The sequence below is a fragment of the Fonsecaea erecta genome (genome assembly GCF_001651985.1).
Source record: "Fonsecaea erecta strain CBS 125763 chromosome Unknown Scaff1, whole genome shotgun sequence".
Classification (NCBI taxonomy): Eukaryota; Fungi; Ascomycota; class Eurotiomycetes; order Chaetothyriales; family Herpotrichiellaceae; genus Fonsecaea; species Fonsecaea erecta.
The window spans coordinates 1,369,694-1,385,034 of NW_017387244.1; the positions used below are offsets into that span (position 1 = coordinate 1,369,694).

A 15,341-nucleotide genomic window follows, 5' to 3' on the forward strand; every position below is an offset into this window, starting at 1 on the left:
TACTCGGTACTCTAAAGTCTATCTCACATGTCGTGAACTCACTTGCAAGGACGGCCCTCAGGTAGGTTCCTGCATGATCGGCCCTCGTCTCCTCCTGTCAAGAGCCCTCTGTACTGCTGCCATCACTTCCGGGCTCCTTCGCACCACACCCGTGACCAACAACTCCTTCATGCCCGACCGCAGACGCTCTGTCTTCTCGGCATCTCCTTTGAAGGGGCTCAGTCCCAAATGGAGCAACATTTCGGACTCGGCATCTAACCTGCTCGCCACTTGAGCCAAGTTCGCCATCTGCTGCTGAGTTTGCAGGTCTCGCATGGCCGTGTCCTTCACCGTACGGGGAGCAAGCTGAGAGATGAAGATGTTCACAGACATGGACATCCGTCTTGCCAGGGCTAGAATCTGAAAAGGGAGAAGATGGGGTGGCAGCAGATCTGGTAAGAGCCTCTGAGTCGTCGACACCCACAATGCCACGAGTTTTGGAGGCTGCCAGATGTGAGTCAGGAAGTACAGTTCGAGAAATGCCATACAGGCCACAGCCAAATAGCGCCAGAACTGTCCCCATTGCGGCAGCCAAACGTAGTTCAGCAGAACGAGCAGTCCCGCATTGGACAAATATTCAGGAGCCTTTGTGCGCAGGCCGGCATAGACATAGTCTCGAATGGTTTTGAGCCCTGGGTGCTGAACCTGGACAATGACAGGTCCGAACCGATCGTATGCGAATCGCTTCGCCGGATCCAAAATAGTGTCGTATGCCAGTTTGAACTGGACAAATACTCCATCGGCACCTGGAAACGACTGACCATTCTCATGCAATTTGTCCGGGTGATATTTTGCGGCCAGCTTCCTGAAGCGGCTCTTCACTTCCCGCTCTGTAGACCACGGCGTAACTCCCAGCAGGGTATAGAAATCCCCAGCAAGTCTAATGTCGTAGAGGGCTTGAGCGAGGGTGTATAAGAGGTAGAGCGACAGGACCAAGACGCGGATGCGACGGTTGTGGCGGACGAAGAGAGGATCACCAAACTGAGGATGGGACTGGCCAGCAGGGATGGTGAGGCGGTAGTATAGTGCCTGTAGAAAGGAGGTAGCGTACTGGGCTCGAATCAGTCAGACGTCACCCTGGATTTTGGGCAACATACGGCAGGGAGGAATGCCCATCCCACGAGGGAGAAGGCTTGTGATATCACGCCGTCAGCCATTCGAGCGATTGAAGGAGTCAAGCAGAGTAATCCCTCGAACGTCACGACATGTCCGGGGCGGAAAGAAGGTGTCTAGGTGGTCTACACCTGTACGAAGGGGCGACAGTCCATCTCACTTCCAGTGGTTTCTGGCCTGAATGCCACCGAATATGGGCGGCCACGAGAGAAGGAGAGGAATGTAGCAAAGGTGACGGTGCACAGTCGCACAGTGAGCAGAGCTTCGCGCACCTGGCTTGTGATGCGCCCTAGAACTCTGCGCTTGTACAGATTCGCTCCCCCGTAGCGCTCAGAGTACCTTATCCTACTTTTCCACTGACCACCTCCTCGTCTCTTCGCTGGGTCAAATCTCTCTGGCTGTGTCAACAAATAAACGAAGGAAGCAGAACTTACCAATGCAGAGTCTTTCGGGAACATGCGGGATCCAAAACTTTCTCGATGGAAACACTATTACTAGGAAAAACGGCAATCTCAATTTCCACCTCAAAAGCAACCTTGCTATCCACCCGTGCCTCACAAAAACTCTTCTTCCCGACACATCCAACGTGTGACTGTCGAGACTGTATTTACAATATTTCCAGCCTCACAGCACATCTAACTCATCCCTGGTCTCATGCTTGTCCGAGCTTGTTTGCGACCGTCTCTCTGAGAGACATTCTAATAAGCTCCTCGAGAACGCTTCCAGGGAATACCACCCCGTTGGGTTTCCTCCTCGCGCTTCCATGGAATGCCACCACGTTGAGTCTCCTCCTCGCGCTTCCAGGGAATGCCGCCACGTTGAGTTTCTTCCTCCCGCTTCCAGGGAATGCCGCCACGTTGAGTTTCTTCCTCCCGCTTCCAGGGAATACCACCCCGTTGGGTTTCGTCCTCCCGCTTCCAGGGAATGCCGCCACGTTGGGTCTCCTCCTCGCGTTTCCAGGGAATACCACCCCGTTGGGTTTCCTCCTCACGCTTCCAGGGAATGCCTCCACGTTGGGTTTCTTCCTCGCGTTTCCATGGGATGCCGCCTCGTTGAGTGTCTTCCTCACGTCGGTAGATGCTGGGGGGCTCGGCACCCTTGGCGACAGGGGTGGCTGCTGTCAAGCCGGCGATTGCGGCGATGAGAATGAGCGAGAACTTCATGTTGAATTGAAGCGTGTGTTGAAATAAACTAATTGGTTGTGAAGACGACGTTTGAGAATGCTGGTATGGTTTCGACTCGTGCGGAATGAAACGGACAGGGAGATCCAAAGCTCGGCCAGGGACTTAGCTTTAAGCTAGATCTCCTACCTCTTCGCAGAGCATGGGCAGGTTGCTCTCCTGGTGGTGTCGACAGCTGCACCATAAGGTTGACTAAGCTGGTGGTGTGAGCTTCGATGATCACAGGATCTTCGCATCATTATCGCCAGAGCTAACATCTTCGAATACATGCTGATTTGTCGCATTGACCGAGGGGAAATTTACCAGAGCATCTCTCTCTTCATCCTAAGCTGCATTGTTAGAGATCTAAATGACGTGGAATGCTGATAATAGTGTTCGTGTTGTAACGCATTGGCCTGTATAAGCAGCCACCACGAGAAAAGGGGCTTCAGCCTCATTGCTTATATGATCATTCTCTACCCACAACGCCCCGCTCCTATAGTCGAAATCGCCATAAGCAATGATGGCATCAGCGATCCACTTGCTCATGTGAGCTGCCACTCTCTACAGAGACTCAGTACCAAGCATGGACGGCGAAATGTAGCATGGCGTGTCTACTCCTCGTCGGAGGCTGAAGCAAACACCGTCAAGCACAACAAACAGCAAACAGGTCGACAATATCTCTCTGATCAGCCTAATATTGTAGAAATTGACCCTCTTTGCACACACCAACATTGCTATACCACGTCGACACTATGGACGACTGTGAGCCCTTCTTGCCGGCGAAGATCGAATCGTCAGCAGACGACGACCGCTACCGTTCTCTTACCTGGCTTCTCCCTCGACGCCGCGCAACTGATCGAATTCTCAAGTCGTCAATCGTATCTCACCTGGCAGTTTTCATAGCCACCACGCTTCTCTGGGGAGGCATCTTCCTTCTCACTGCACACTTCTCCCCCGCGGCGTTGCACCCCAACGGCGAGCCATCTTCCTCGAACAACGTCGTGTTGGAAACCTCCCCAGCCGCCGCCACCGCACCACACACCAACCACGTCGGGAAGCTGCTGTCCAACGAGATCGATTACCTGACATGCGGCGTCACGCGGGACGAGGCCCGCACGCGCGGCTGCATCTACGACACACTCAGCAACGCGTGGATCCCCGGCGAATGCCGCGACGACTTCTCAATCATAGAGTACGAGCTGGATGGGTCGTGGTACCCGTTCGCGGACGTGAACCGGACGCAGCCGCTGCGCAAGGACGAGCTAGGCGACCTGGACTTCTACTACACGTCGCTGCGCGACCACATCGTGCACTGCGCCGCGCTGTGGCGGCGCCAGTTCCGTGCCTGGTCCGAGGGCTGGCGTTACCTCGACGACGTCCTCGTCGACCCCGTCCACACCATGCACTGCTCCAAGTACCTGGTCGACTGGACGGACAAGTTTGAGAACGAATATCGTACCACGGCCATCAAGGTGCAGGTCGGCCACGTGGGATGTCATGTATTGGCTTGATACGAGTAGTTTGTCGTTAGTTTACTGATTCTCTCTGGCTCTCTATGTTCCCGATTGTTATGGTGATAAGGCGATGTCACGAGGTCAAATCTTGGAGAAAGAGGGCTTTGGGATATCCTATTCCTTAACATCTGGATTCTTTGTTATCTCCTACTGAAGAGTCAATAACCACTCCATCTCTCTCCGTAAGTCGTCCCAGAACCGTCGACAAGCTTTGAGTTCCCACAACTGAGCAAAATTGTGCGGCACACCGGCGTACATCTGCAACCTCACCGGTGTCCCTTGTTGCTGCAGCTTGTGTGCGTACAGTAGGCCTTCGTCTCGGAGCGGATCCTGACCGGCTACACAGATGATGTGTGGAGGCAGCTTGGAGAGGTCGCCCAGGAGTGGCGACGCCAGCTGGCGGTCTTTAGGCTGAGGGTCCAGTGACGGCCGGATCATGTCCCACACTGCCATCAAGCCACGAGAGTCCGAGAAGGTACCAAGACATTGCTCGTACGATGTCTCGCCCTTCTTCGTGTGCGGTGTGGTAGGCGGTATCTCGCGGTAGTCACAGAGGACAGGGACATTCAGGATCACCCCGGAGACGAGAATGCTGTGGTCGCGGCAGAGATGTGACAAGACGGCGGCGATCCCCCCACCAGAAGACGAGCCCGCCAGGTACAGAGTCTTTGGGTCGACCTGAGCAGGGCATTCTGCCGGTAAAAACTGTCTTGTATCCTGCAAGAGCCGCTGCAGCACGTCCCAGCAGTCTTCAATCCATGTTGGGAACCGGTGCTCGGGTGCCAGGCGATACTCGACACTGACGATGACGAGATCAAATCTTTGGTAGATTGGCCACAGCAGCCATGCCTCCTCAGTTGTGTGCGTGCCCTGGATCCAGCCTCCGCCGTGCGTCACGAATAAGACTGGTAGTGGTGATGAGTCCGCTGCAGTGAGGCTGCCACACTGCTTGTGAAATCGTGGATTTGCGGGCCAGGAAACCTTCACGCTGCATACGCTGCCGTCACGGACTCGGACGTTGGTCAGGAATGTCTCATACCCGACGCTGGAGAGTGGATGGTCACAGGTCCAGGCTGCTTCTGTCTCGGCATTTGCCTGTCTGATGGCCTGGAAGTCCCAGGATCCTGCGTCGAGTCGCGGCAGAGAGGGCTTGTCAACGGCTTTGTCTGGAGGGAGTGGGAGCCCGTGCTTGGTTGCGTATGCAGCCCAGTCGGGGTCTGTTGCAAAGAAATCGGGCATAATCATGGTTGAGAAGCTTCAAAGGCTCACATGTCGAGACAACATGTCCAAGGGCTCAGAACAGACTCGAACCTGTGCTCAAAATGCAGCCACAGCACCGCAGAGCTTGGATGGAGACGTGGCCCTGGTGAACTAAAAGGCGTATATTTGATTGGCTGGCCTTGCTCACATCAGCGATGAAGTCCCCTACTTTTCTCACGCCAGTATACATGTCGAGAGACTCTAGCCTATGATAGGGAGAAGACAAACATCACTAGTGAACGACTCCAATCTTTCGTGGCGTCGTTAAACTCGTCCATCATCCCAAAAGTCGAGTATTCTCAATTCCAACCGCCTGGGCTCGTATCTGGCATTCCTACCCAGCTATTATGGAAAGAGAACGTCCTACAAGGTCTGACCAAAGTTCCCATCATATCAGAAGGATAATACTAACAGGGTCGACACAGTTCTCTGGACATAGAGTCGTCTGTTGGGTTACTCGACGCACAGGGGTCAGATGAAAGCACATCCAAGGAGCTCGAGGAATTCATGCGACCAGCCCTGTCTGTCAAGAAGAAAAGATCATTGCGGGTTAGGCTCACCATCTACACACTCCGCTTCCTCATCGGTCTCATGGCATTCATCGGGATCATGAATTTGGTCAACGCTCTGGTGAACATGCGCGTCGAACGATTCGTGCCGTCCTACGACAACCCCAAGCACGCGGCCGAATACACCAACCACCCGTGCTACTGCGGTGAGAGCGTGGCCGAGGCCCTCTCCAAGGGATGCGTGTTTGACGAGCTGTCGACGGCCTGGCTCCCCGAACGGTGCCGGGACGAGGAACTGGCGGCGGAATTCTCGACCAAGGGCGACGGGCCGAACGGGACGTGGCTTTACTGGGCGGACAAGGAGCATACGCAGCCGCTGACCGTGCACGACATTGCCATGTACGCCGACCTCGGCACCAGCCACTTGTTCCACATGAGCATCGAGTGGCATCGCCAACACTGCCTGTACTCCTGGCTCAAGGAGCATCGCTTCAAGACGCGGCCCGACAAGGTGTTTGATCCGCGCTCCGACTCCGACGGCCATATCTACCATTGTATGATGGTGTTCAACACCCCGAGAAATGAGACGGAGGCGGGTACAGTGCTTGAAGTATGAAGTCTGGAACGATGATGATTTGGAATTTGGGGCGATTTTAACTCCTACAGAGGGTTCGTGACGACTCTTGTGGCTTAGCCTTGTCCCGAATCTAGCATCTTAGCAAGTATTTTATTCAGAGCTTGAAGGTATCCTCTTTTTTTGGCTGGAATCATTTCAAGTTCTGATCAATCCCATGGCTCGGGACTAGAATATCTATGATGAAAAGCCCCTGCTAGCGAGCAGTATCTCTAGATTATGCATACCGAGACTCTTCGCACTCTCGTAACCCCTGTCCATAGCAAAGGCTTTCAGCCCTACAAACGATCAAGTCTCATGTTCTTGCCCCTCAATTCACAGAGGCATGGACAGGTCCCTGTAATGAAGGACTAGTGATGCTTGAAAACACGAAGGATTAGCAGAGAGTCGTCCCTGACTGACTGGTGATCTCAGCTGCGCACTACTGTACAGTAGTCAGTATTCAGCCCCTGACAAGGATGTGATCCAACCCACTTTGCTGAGATGTGGATCTTCTTTCCCATGCAGCTTACAACACCGCGAAGTATCAGATCACCACATAATTATTTTCACATAAGCAGGCAAACCGTGGCGCTCTCGTGGTTCGCGTCACTCATCCTCACAGACGTGTGAGAGACATGCCTTATGTGGAATACCACATCGACAGCTCGACGGAGCATGGCCGATACCTTCCAGATAGACGCCTTTTTGTTCCGGTCGTCTTGGACACACACTATCCTCCATCTCTACGAACCTGAACTTCTACATGCCGCCTCGGGGGCCCGACTTCCCATCAAGCTTTTTGGACTTGGACGAAATGATGGTTGATTTTAAATTCTTCTGGCCGAACAAGAGGGAGTACTCCCCCGTCGATGTCCAGGATGACCACTCGCCAGCCGATGAAAAGCTACTAGACAAGACCGAGAGCTTTGAAAGTCCACGCCGACACGAGCCCCGGAGGGGCAGCGCACCGATTCCGTGGATTGTGCTCACCTTCATTTTCGCGGGCTTGTCGGGTCTCCTTCTTTTCCACGATCTGCGGCGTGGCGGACGGGGAAGTTTTGACACGGGGTACCATAATGATATGAGTGAGAGACCCTCAGTGTCTTCCCATCTGCTCTGGAGATGCTGTACTGACTACTCCGGCCTATAGTCCTAGCCAGACCCGCGATCGAAGTATCCCAAGTGAAATTCACAGGCGGGATCAAATTCCACGACAACGGGACCATGTACCGCGACAACGGGCCGGGTCCGGCGTACGTGGGGCGGCCGACGCCCGAGATGGATGAGGCCTGGGAGCAGCTGATCGGCACGCGGTACTTGGCGTTCACGGAAGAGCAGAAGGCGTCGTTCTCGGTGCGGATCGACAAGGGCAGCGCCGACGGGCTGTACCGCGCAGGACCGGACGTGTTCCACTCGCTGCACTGTGTCGACAAGCTGCGCCAGACCATCGACGGGTACCTGTACGACATGCCCGAGAAGGTCGACGAGCGCCGCAACAACGTGCTGCACATCGAGCACTGCCTCGACTTCCTCCGCCAGCTGGTCCAGTGCACCTCGGACCTAACCCCGATCCCGCTCGTCTACTCGGTTGGCGCTGGCATGGAGGTGCCCGACTTCGAGCAGCTGCACACCTGTCGCAGTTTCGACACGATACATCGATGGGCCATGAAGCAGAATCAGGACGCGCTCAATACGTTGGAGGAATAGCGTGGAGAATGGGATTGGTCTTGATTAGATTTATACTGTCGGAGTTAGCTGTGTAAATGCATCTTCGGCGTGCTTGGGGGTTTACTACAGCCTTTGTTTCTAGCTGGTTCCCATACTTACAAAGTAGTCACCATGAGAATTCGAGACATACGTTCTGTACTCGATTTGAAGCAAAGCCACAGGGGCGTACCAGCAGGCTTTTATCATTCCCTCGATGTTCGCGGTATTTCGCCTGTATTTGATCGGTCAAGACTCAGGCCTGCTTTTCCTAAAGAACCCACAGCTTATCCATATAGACATGGAGTATAGGATGACACTAGGTCGTGGCTGGTACGACTTCGGGCATGGCAGCTTGCTATGATCTATCGACTACAGCAGGGCAACCACAGATACCCATCTGCCCACAAGGCAAGAGACTACTGGATCAGGAAAGCCACAATGGATCGGTACCGAAGCCAACAGTCTCAAATTACTACAAGAATGGCATTATCTGTTGTGCCGGATCACCACCCACAGACCGCTCTAGTAGACACACTACGGGTTCGCAAACACGCCCGGCTTCAGCCTCTCGGCATTGTCCCTCCACAGCGCTTCGTCCAGGGCGTCGCGCTGCTTAGCCCATTTCTGCATGGCCCTGAAGTCCCGACACGTGTGCTCGACCTGGAAGACCGGCTCGAGCTCTCCATTCGGCCGGAACGAGGTGTGGATCTCGGGGATGGGCGTCATGTCGGCCTCGCACATCAGACTCTGGCGGATCGAGTCGATGCAGTGTTCTGTCACATGCACACACACACACACACACATAGTCAGCGTGTCTGGGCTTTTCAGGCTTTAGAAGATCGGAGGAGGGGGGGTGTCCGTACGGATATGGGGCTTGAAGCTGGGTGTCAGCTCTTCCGGGTAGTATTGGATGTATAGCCCGCGACGGATAATGTCCTGGATGGTAAGTCAGTTAGAAACAAAAAGACCATGCACGTGAACAGGGACGTACCAGGCAGTGCAAGTTGTGAAAAACGGCCGGGCTGAGAGTTACCAGTCAGCTATCGGCACTATAGCTTCTGATTCAGCCATGGGACATATCTTACACAGCCTGATAAAGCCCCGTGTACGGGTCAGTGTACAGCTGAGCATCCGGCGGCACCTCTGCAAAGGCACCGCCATTACCGATAATCTCATCAATCTCCTCCTTTGTCAAGAAGATATCCGTCGCTGAACAATGTCAATTAGTCCCTTGGGACCACCAGAGCCAGGTGGGCCTCCGACAACTCACTCGAGATCAGTTCTTGCCAGGCGGCGTCGATTTCGGGCGTGGGGATGCCGCCGTAGTCTGGGATGGTCGGGTCGATCTGGCGGACAAGGTGGTTCGTCTCATCCCACTTCAGTCCCCCAGAGAATTTGAACTGTATCGTCCGTGCAGGAACTTCTCGCTGTGCAATCTCTAGCATTCTTTTGTTGGTGACCCGATCAAACCCACTAAAATATGAGAATCTCCTGGGGGACACATTCACTGACCAAGATCCGACGGACCCCAATACCCGACTGGGACGCATCGTCTGGCCTCATAGCGCCAGTGCTGCAGAATCAACATGAACAACATGAATCCGGACAGTAGCCAGGGAAATGCTTGCGGCAGGTGCGCACATCTTCGTCGTTTTGGAAAGGTGTATTGGAGTGGCTGCTTGACGTCTGAGAGGTCGCGGACGGTGTCGGAGCTGGCTCTCGACGCTGTCGATTCAGGCACATCCTCCATTATCGTCGTGTTCTTGTGGTATAGGCTTTTCAGTGGAAAACTGGTTCTGTGGTGAACGGTGCACGATTGACTCCCTCCAGTGATTGAGGTCCATCGATCAGCCTTAGTCTGAGCCTTGTAGCAGTGGCAGGCGTGCGTGCTGGGACATCGACGTGCTGAGGGAGACTATGCCCTATGTGGCTCCTCGCAAGGATATCGTGTTGGTATGGATGATGTGAGCAGTCTCTTTCCATCTGTATAAGGCTGAGTGGAGCAGCTGAGATCAGGGGGTTGATATTGTCAGCATACTATGTACATGCAGAGATAAGAGCATGGGCTCCACTGGGGGGCCTGATATTGCATATTCAGCCTCGTTGTCCAGAGCATTAGGGAGTAATGCCCTCTGCCACCATCAACCAGGTTGCAGAACTAGCAGTTAAGCCATGCGTGCGAGAATTTCAGAGTTCCTCGTTAGAAGAAATTCAACGGCTCTACTGAATCAGAATGCAGGGATCCTTCATGCCGTCCCATAGGTATCACACCCTGCAAGAGCATCCGCCGGAAGATGACAAGGACACGACACGCGATTTCGAGCAGACATCTCTTGTCGAACCAGACTCTATAGAGGATGGCGAGCACGCGACGCCCAACCCGCGCCGGGCACTTGTTCGAAGGCTGGCGTTATACACCGGCATCCTCGCCGTGATAGCCTGCACAGCCATCGTCTTCGCCTCCATCGTGCCCTTTAACGGCATCATCGGCAAAAAGAAATGGGCTCTGCCTCCTCCGGAAGTACACGTCGTCGGCGTATCGAAATCCAATGAACGCCCACACCCGTGCGGAAACTCATCCGCCGAAGCTCGGGCGCTGGGCTGCAGATTCAACCAACTGACGTGGGCGTGGCTCCCTCCAAACTGCCCGATGTACGCCAACGACCAGTTCGTGGAGGAGGAAGAATGGGTCTATTGGGAAGATCTCGACCAGACGAAGCCGGTCGGGGACGACGTGTGGGCGGAGGTGCTCGACGGCGATCGAAAAATCTTCGCCGAGATGAGAGAACATGCGACACACTGCGTCTACTTCCTCCTCCAGCTGTCTCAGGTGGTCCGTGACGGCACGCCGTACTACGACAAGATGGTTGACTACGAGCACCACGAACATTGTGCCAACAAGCTCTTGGGTTTGCTGAAGAAGCTGCCGGAGTGGCACGAGTTGGACACGCTGGCAGGGACGGTCTCATTCGACCAGTATTGTCCATAGTCTTCACGATCAGGGGATGGTGTGGGTGCTTTGCGTGTTTTGAAACAAGACTCGCGAGCATCCTTGCATGTCTTCATACCTATCAATGCTATCTATTGGAGTTTAGCAGTAGTTCCACCATTTTCTCGCTTCCCGCTTTGACGGCAGCTATAATGACACTGGTGCCGTTCAGATCTACTGCGTTGATGTTGGCTCCCGCCGCCAGAAGAACCTCTGCCGCCTCGGTGTGACCGTGTGATGCGCAATGATGCAGCGGCGTCCGCCCTCGTTCATCTCGCGAGTCGACAGATAGTCCAGTCCGTAGAAGAATGGAGAGAATTCGCGTTCGACCTTCTCTTGCCGCCAGATGCAATGCCGCCACCCCCTGTACACTCTCCTGGCTTGCTACCGCTAGCGGTGCAGACTCTTCTGAGGGGGTTAATGTGGCTACGCCGCCGTGAGTGTTAAGAAATTCGAAGTTGGAAAGGTCAATGTAATCCACAAAGGTCTGGTCCGACAACGGGGTATGTAGAGCGCCAAAAGGACGAGGGTCTTCTTTGAATTTGAGGGGGAGGCTGTGGTTCGGTGTTATGGGTGCCCCTGTTTTCACTGCACGCCCATTACCCGGATCATCGCGTAGGGAAGCAAGGCTGCTGCATGTAAGGCTCCGGGATTCACAAGGGCGAGGTTGATGAGTATCTTCCTTGGGGACGGAAGTTGGGACTGTCGTTGAATTTTCCAAAGTGCCGTCAGAAAAGTTGAATGGGTCCATCTCAGCGTTCCGGTGACAATCTTGAGATGATGGAGTCGGTGCATCTGTGGCCTGCAGTGCATTGGCTTCCTGATTGATCTCAAGACCCCGGCAGTGGCTGCACTCTGGGCATCGTGGCTCCCCCACCTCCAGATCGACCGCATCACTGAGCAGTTGACGAGCTTGTTGTGCAAAAGCTTCCAGCATTCTTGTTCTGTTGGCGATCTTGTCTCCTGGTTCAACCTGGTCAGTCATTCTGTATGGCAACCGAGAGTCGACATAGTTGGACTCACGATACCTTCGTTGGGCTATCCTGTTCTGCTGCTTTCGTCGCTCCCCGGGGCCATTGTCTCTCGTTCTAGACGGGACTCTGTCCAGCCCTGCACAAGTTGTGCTGGCATGCATCGTGTTGATCACCAAATGTCAAACCAGCTGTACAAAGCTGTGCAACGGAAAGGATGAAGAGTGAGGATGCTCCGTTTAGGAGATATTGAACATGGAAGGATTGATGAATAAGTAAGCAGTGCATTCACGAGGAAGATTACCTGTGACACCTTCTTTACCTTCCGAAAATCCTCATTAGCTAGGGTCGGCTGAGCACTGCAGTCGCGAATTTGGCACCGTCATCCTTTAGCAGCCGGGTGGAAAACCCCCTTTTTGTCGGACGATCAGCAGAGTATCCTTGGCAGATCTGGACTTTTGCCGCCCGACCTGAGAGAGCCGCAGATGGCTCCTGCGTATATGGTCCGTAGTGGAACTGGTATCACTCGCGGGTTTAATTAGCCAGCGAATGGCTGACGGAAGGAATTGCGGAAGGAAGAATCTCATGCCGTGTAACACTGTTGCAACTTTGCCCTCCACAGATATTTCGCGTCTCATTGGCGTGTTCTGCGGTTGATCTCTATCCAAACTTGGAGCAATCGGTCGTGTACTGTCCCGATCCCTACCTGTGAAAGACGTGTCCCATTTGAGAGCCATGCTTTATCAGCATGGATACTGGGTAGTGGGCGGAGGAGGAGGAGGAGCAAGGATCTGTGCTGACTGAGGACGATCTATTGAGCCAGGCCAGCCAGTGTGACAAACCGATCAGGGGAGGATCCTGTATTTCACGATTATGGCCCATGTTTAGTTTCAGGCGAAGCGGTTGGATTCGAGTGCGGTTGGGCTGATCTGCCAATGGCGAGACCGGCTGTCAGGGGTGGCTCCGAAGGCTTGGATTATCTGTTTCCCGGCCCCAAAGACGACTGCTGCAGATCTCTATAGACGAGTGCTCCTGTTTTAAATTGGGATGCCGGGGCCAATTATATCGGTGGACCACAATGTGACGACAAAACTTACAGCCTTAAGCTGGGACTCTCGGAGCCGCTATGTAAGCTGACATTGACTCGAGGTTCGTATTTCGTGTTCAATCGTGCGCTAATGGGGTGCTGATTGGCAACTGGAGCCCTTGCACAAGGTTAGACGATCGAACTAAGCATGCTATACTTTGTATTTTCCTTTTGCTTCCCCATATTTGCGTACCTAATACGGAGTACATCCCGAGGAGATCCTCGGACAAGGCCGCCGCCAAGGCCGCCGCCATCGACGCCGCCATGTTGGTAAAGGCTTCGGGTCGACCTCTGCGGCTACGAGAAACTGGAATCTTGTCTTCGAGCGCTGGCCAGGACTCTTCCAAGCAGGATTCATTGTTCACTTCCCTTTCCAAAGGACCGTGAAAACGGCCACAGCTCGAACAGGGAGGCGTAGATTGCCTTGGGATCAAACAAATTCGGCGGCAGTAGGTAAGGTCGCGTTTCGCAGGGTCACACCCTTTGTACCGGCTAAATTTGTAGCGGCGAAGCGCCGTTCAGCCCTATGCCACATCGGCCATGACCCGAGTATACGAGTAGTCCAGTTGGACTTCGCAGGAGGATCCCAGCTTTTGTCGATTCAGTGGGGACAGTATTGAACCACTGACAACGATGTATGCCGGGATTGAGACAAACGGCCCCCAATATCACGCTGCACGACGACGGGTCAACTCCTGATTCGCATCCAGAGCCACAACTCGACTGCGACAGGGTTCGAATGCTTAATTTCCACACGGCACGTACGCTTCTGATTATTAGACGAAAGGCGGCGGTCCGTCGTTTGTAAGTCTTGGAAACGCTGCAGAAGAACAATCTCCCCGCCGGTTTATGCCCGCAGGACGACGAGTCGGAATATGCGCTCATAGGTTTCTAGTCCAGATATTGACAATTGTCGTGTTGCTTTGGGCAGTATGACACATGAGGTTTTGAGCCGCTGACTGATCCTATATCAAGATCTTCACCCCGCCATTTTTGAGGTCATTCGAGTTTCCTGCTCGGATTCGTCGTAAAGACCCCAGATCACTGCTTTCGAAGTCTTTCATAATCGAATTACTTCTCAGCCTCGTTAAATCGGAAAGCCAATGTGAAAGGCGGCCTTCTTGTTTTTACAAGCCTCATGCAGCCACGTCGAAAGCTCTCTCAGACCTCTGGGCACAGTCAACAAACCGCGAGTCCCGACACATGGTCACGCTCGACTCGGTCAGGCTCAGAGATCGTATCCGTGGACGGTGCGGTCTTTTCGTCTTCATCAATCACGATCGAATATACCCTACCCACCAGACGGCTAACGAGTTTTTGGTCTGTGAAAGGTGGCGGGCACTTCCATTCCACCTGGATGGAAGAATTGCCGAAATTCAAGGGCGGTTGCGAGAGAGATGACTCGAATATGCGTTGAATTTCTGCACTTTGACGATGCTAAAGTAACAGCGAAGCTCATCGTTGCCCACATCTTAGAAGAAGGAGGTTCAACGAGGACTGTTTGGAAGAGAACAACCCTGTTCAGAGCTCTTTGCTCTATTCAGCAGAATAATAGCCCGTTCAAATACGGGAAGCACAAACTCCTGACGATGACCCTTTGGTAACTCGGATCCTTGGGCTTCACCAGGTCAACAGCAGTCTGTACAGCACTTGGTTTCCAATATCCTCACTGACATTGGAGGATGACGAGATGGAAGCGGCTCCTAAGGTGAGTATCATACTACTGGGGGTGCGGCTGGGCCAAGAAAACAAATTGGAGTTGATGTTGGGGCGAGCAGAAGGCCTAGTATCAACGAAGCTGATGAGTTCGGTTTCATAGCATTGGCATGCGCCAGTCAGTTTGGTCATGAAAAGTCAGCGTAGATGGTTCTCGACCGAAGAGCAGATATTAACGTACCAGGGCTATATGGTTATGCTTTACAGCGGGCATCAAAGATGAGCCGCTAGGGAGTGGTGCGACGGAGCGGTAGGGAGACTTGAAGGCGAACTTCAATGCTTGAAAAGGATCGTAGGGTAGTGCTACAGGCAGCATCAGTTCGTTGTTATGAGGGATCGGTGCATCCAATGATGTGATATAGGGCATTCTACTCGGTACAAGCATGCATCACTCGTGGGTATGTCTGAGGGCACTAGGAACTTGGCCAAGTCTCAGTCTCGACCCATCAATTTTGATCCCTGGCTGAGTGTGCATATGGACAAACTCGGGGGATCCTCGCATTGATTCATGCTTTGACCCATGAAGCCACCCCGGCACCAATAAGAACAAGCCAATCCTCATACCGGCATCAAATGGCGAACCTTCCTTGATCTAATAAAAGTAATAAACAAAGTGAGAAATGACGCGTCTTGATTGGTCCGGTCCGCAATGGTTTG

At 53.6% G+C, this 15,341-nt stretch overlaps 9 protein-coding genes across 9 annotated transcripts; 4 read left to right on the forward strand and 5 right to left on the reverse strand.

The window, feature by feature from the left end:
* Positions 1 to 57: 57 nt before the first annotated feature.
* AYL99_00468 (hypothetical protein) lies at positions 58 to 1,196 on the reverse strand (the record flags this gene model as incomplete). Its single annotated transcript, XM_018831984.1, has 2 exons — positions 58 to 1,089; positions 1,137 to 1,196. 2 exons carry the CDS (start codon positions 1,194 to 1,196, stop codon positions 58 to 60), a joined length of 1,092 nt encoding a protein of 363 aa, XP_018697863.1.
* A 654-nt stretch (positions 1,197 to 1,850) lies between these two features.
* AYL99_00469 (hypothetical protein) lies at positions 1,851 to 2,315 on the reverse strand (the record flags this gene model as incomplete). Its single annotated transcript, XM_018831985.1, has 1 exon — positions 1,851 to 2,315. The coding sequence occupies one exon, from the start codon at positions 2,313 to 2,315 to the stop codon at positions 1,851 to 1,853; it is 465 nt and encodes a 154-aa protein (XP_018697864.1).
* A 752-nt stretch (positions 2,316 to 3,067) lies between these two features.
* Positions 3,068 to 3,826, forward strand: AYL99_00470 (hypothetical protein; the record flags this gene model as incomplete). The annotated part of the gene is made up of 1 exon (XM_018831986.1): positions 3,068 to 3,826. One exon carries the CDS (start codon positions 3,068 to 3,070, stop codon positions 3,824 to 3,826), a length of 759 nt encoding a protein of 252 aa, XP_018697865.1.
* A 150-nt stretch (positions 3,827 to 3,976) lies between these two features.
* Positions 3,977 to 5,074, reverse strand: AYL99_00471 (hypothetical protein; the record flags this gene model as incomplete). The annotated part of the gene is made up of 1 exon (XM_018831987.1): positions 3,977 to 5,074. The coding sequence occupies one exon, from the start codon at positions 5,072 to 5,074 to the stop codon at positions 3,977 to 3,979; it is 1,098 nt and encodes a 365-aa protein (XP_018697866.1).
* Positions 5,075 to 5,436: 362 nt separating this feature from the next.
* Positions 5,437 to 6,214, forward strand: AYL99_00472 (hypothetical protein; the record flags this gene model as incomplete). Its single annotated transcript, XM_018831988.1, has 2 exons — positions 5,437 to 5,459; positions 5,515 to 6,214. 2 exons carry the CDS (start codon positions 5,437 to 5,439, stop codon positions 6,212 to 6,214), a joined length of 723 nt encoding a protein of 240 aa, XP_018697867.1.
* Positions 6,215 to 6,977: 763 nt separating this feature from the next.
* Positions 6,978 to 7,921, forward strand: AYL99_00473 (hypothetical protein; the record flags this gene model as incomplete). Its single annotated transcript, XM_018831989.1, has 2 exons — positions 6,978 to 7,299; positions 7,365 to 7,921. 2 exons carry the CDS (start codon positions 6,978 to 6,980, stop codon positions 7,919 to 7,921), a joined length of 879 nt encoding a protein of 292 aa, XP_018697868.1.
* Positions 7,922 to 8,455: 534 nt separating this feature from the next.
* AYL99_00474 (hypothetical protein) lies at positions 8,456 to 9,671 on the reverse strand (the record flags this gene model as incomplete). Its single annotated transcript, XM_018831990.1, has 6 exons — positions 8,456 to 8,694; positions 8,785 to 8,857; positions 8,913 to 8,943; positions 9,007 to 9,130; positions 9,192 to 9,394; positions 9,457 to 9,671. The coding sequence occupies 6 exons, from the start codon at positions 9,669 to 9,671 to the stop codon at positions 8,456 to 8,458; spliced, it is 885 nt and encodes a 294-aa protein (XP_018697869.1).
* A 483-nt stretch (positions 9,672 to 10,154) lies between these two features.
* AYL99_00475 (hypothetical protein) lies at positions 10,155 to 10,910 on the forward strand (the record flags this gene model as incomplete). The annotated part of the gene is made up of 1 exon (XM_018831991.1): positions 10,155 to 10,910. The coding sequence occupies one exon, from the start codon at positions 10,155 to 10,157 to the stop codon at positions 10,908 to 10,910; it is 756 nt and encodes a 251-aa protein (XP_018697870.1).
* Positions 10,911 to 10,998: 88 nt separating this feature from the next.
* AYL99_00476 (hypothetical protein) lies at positions 10,999 to 11,895 on the reverse strand (the record flags this gene model as incomplete). The annotated part of the gene is made up of 1 exon (XM_018831992.1): positions 10,999 to 11,895. One exon carries the CDS (start codon positions 11,893 to 11,895, stop codon positions 10,999 to 11,001), a length of 897 nt encoding a protein of 298 aa, XP_018697871.1.
* Between the last annotated feature and the right edge of the window lie 3,446 nt (positions 11,896 to 15,341).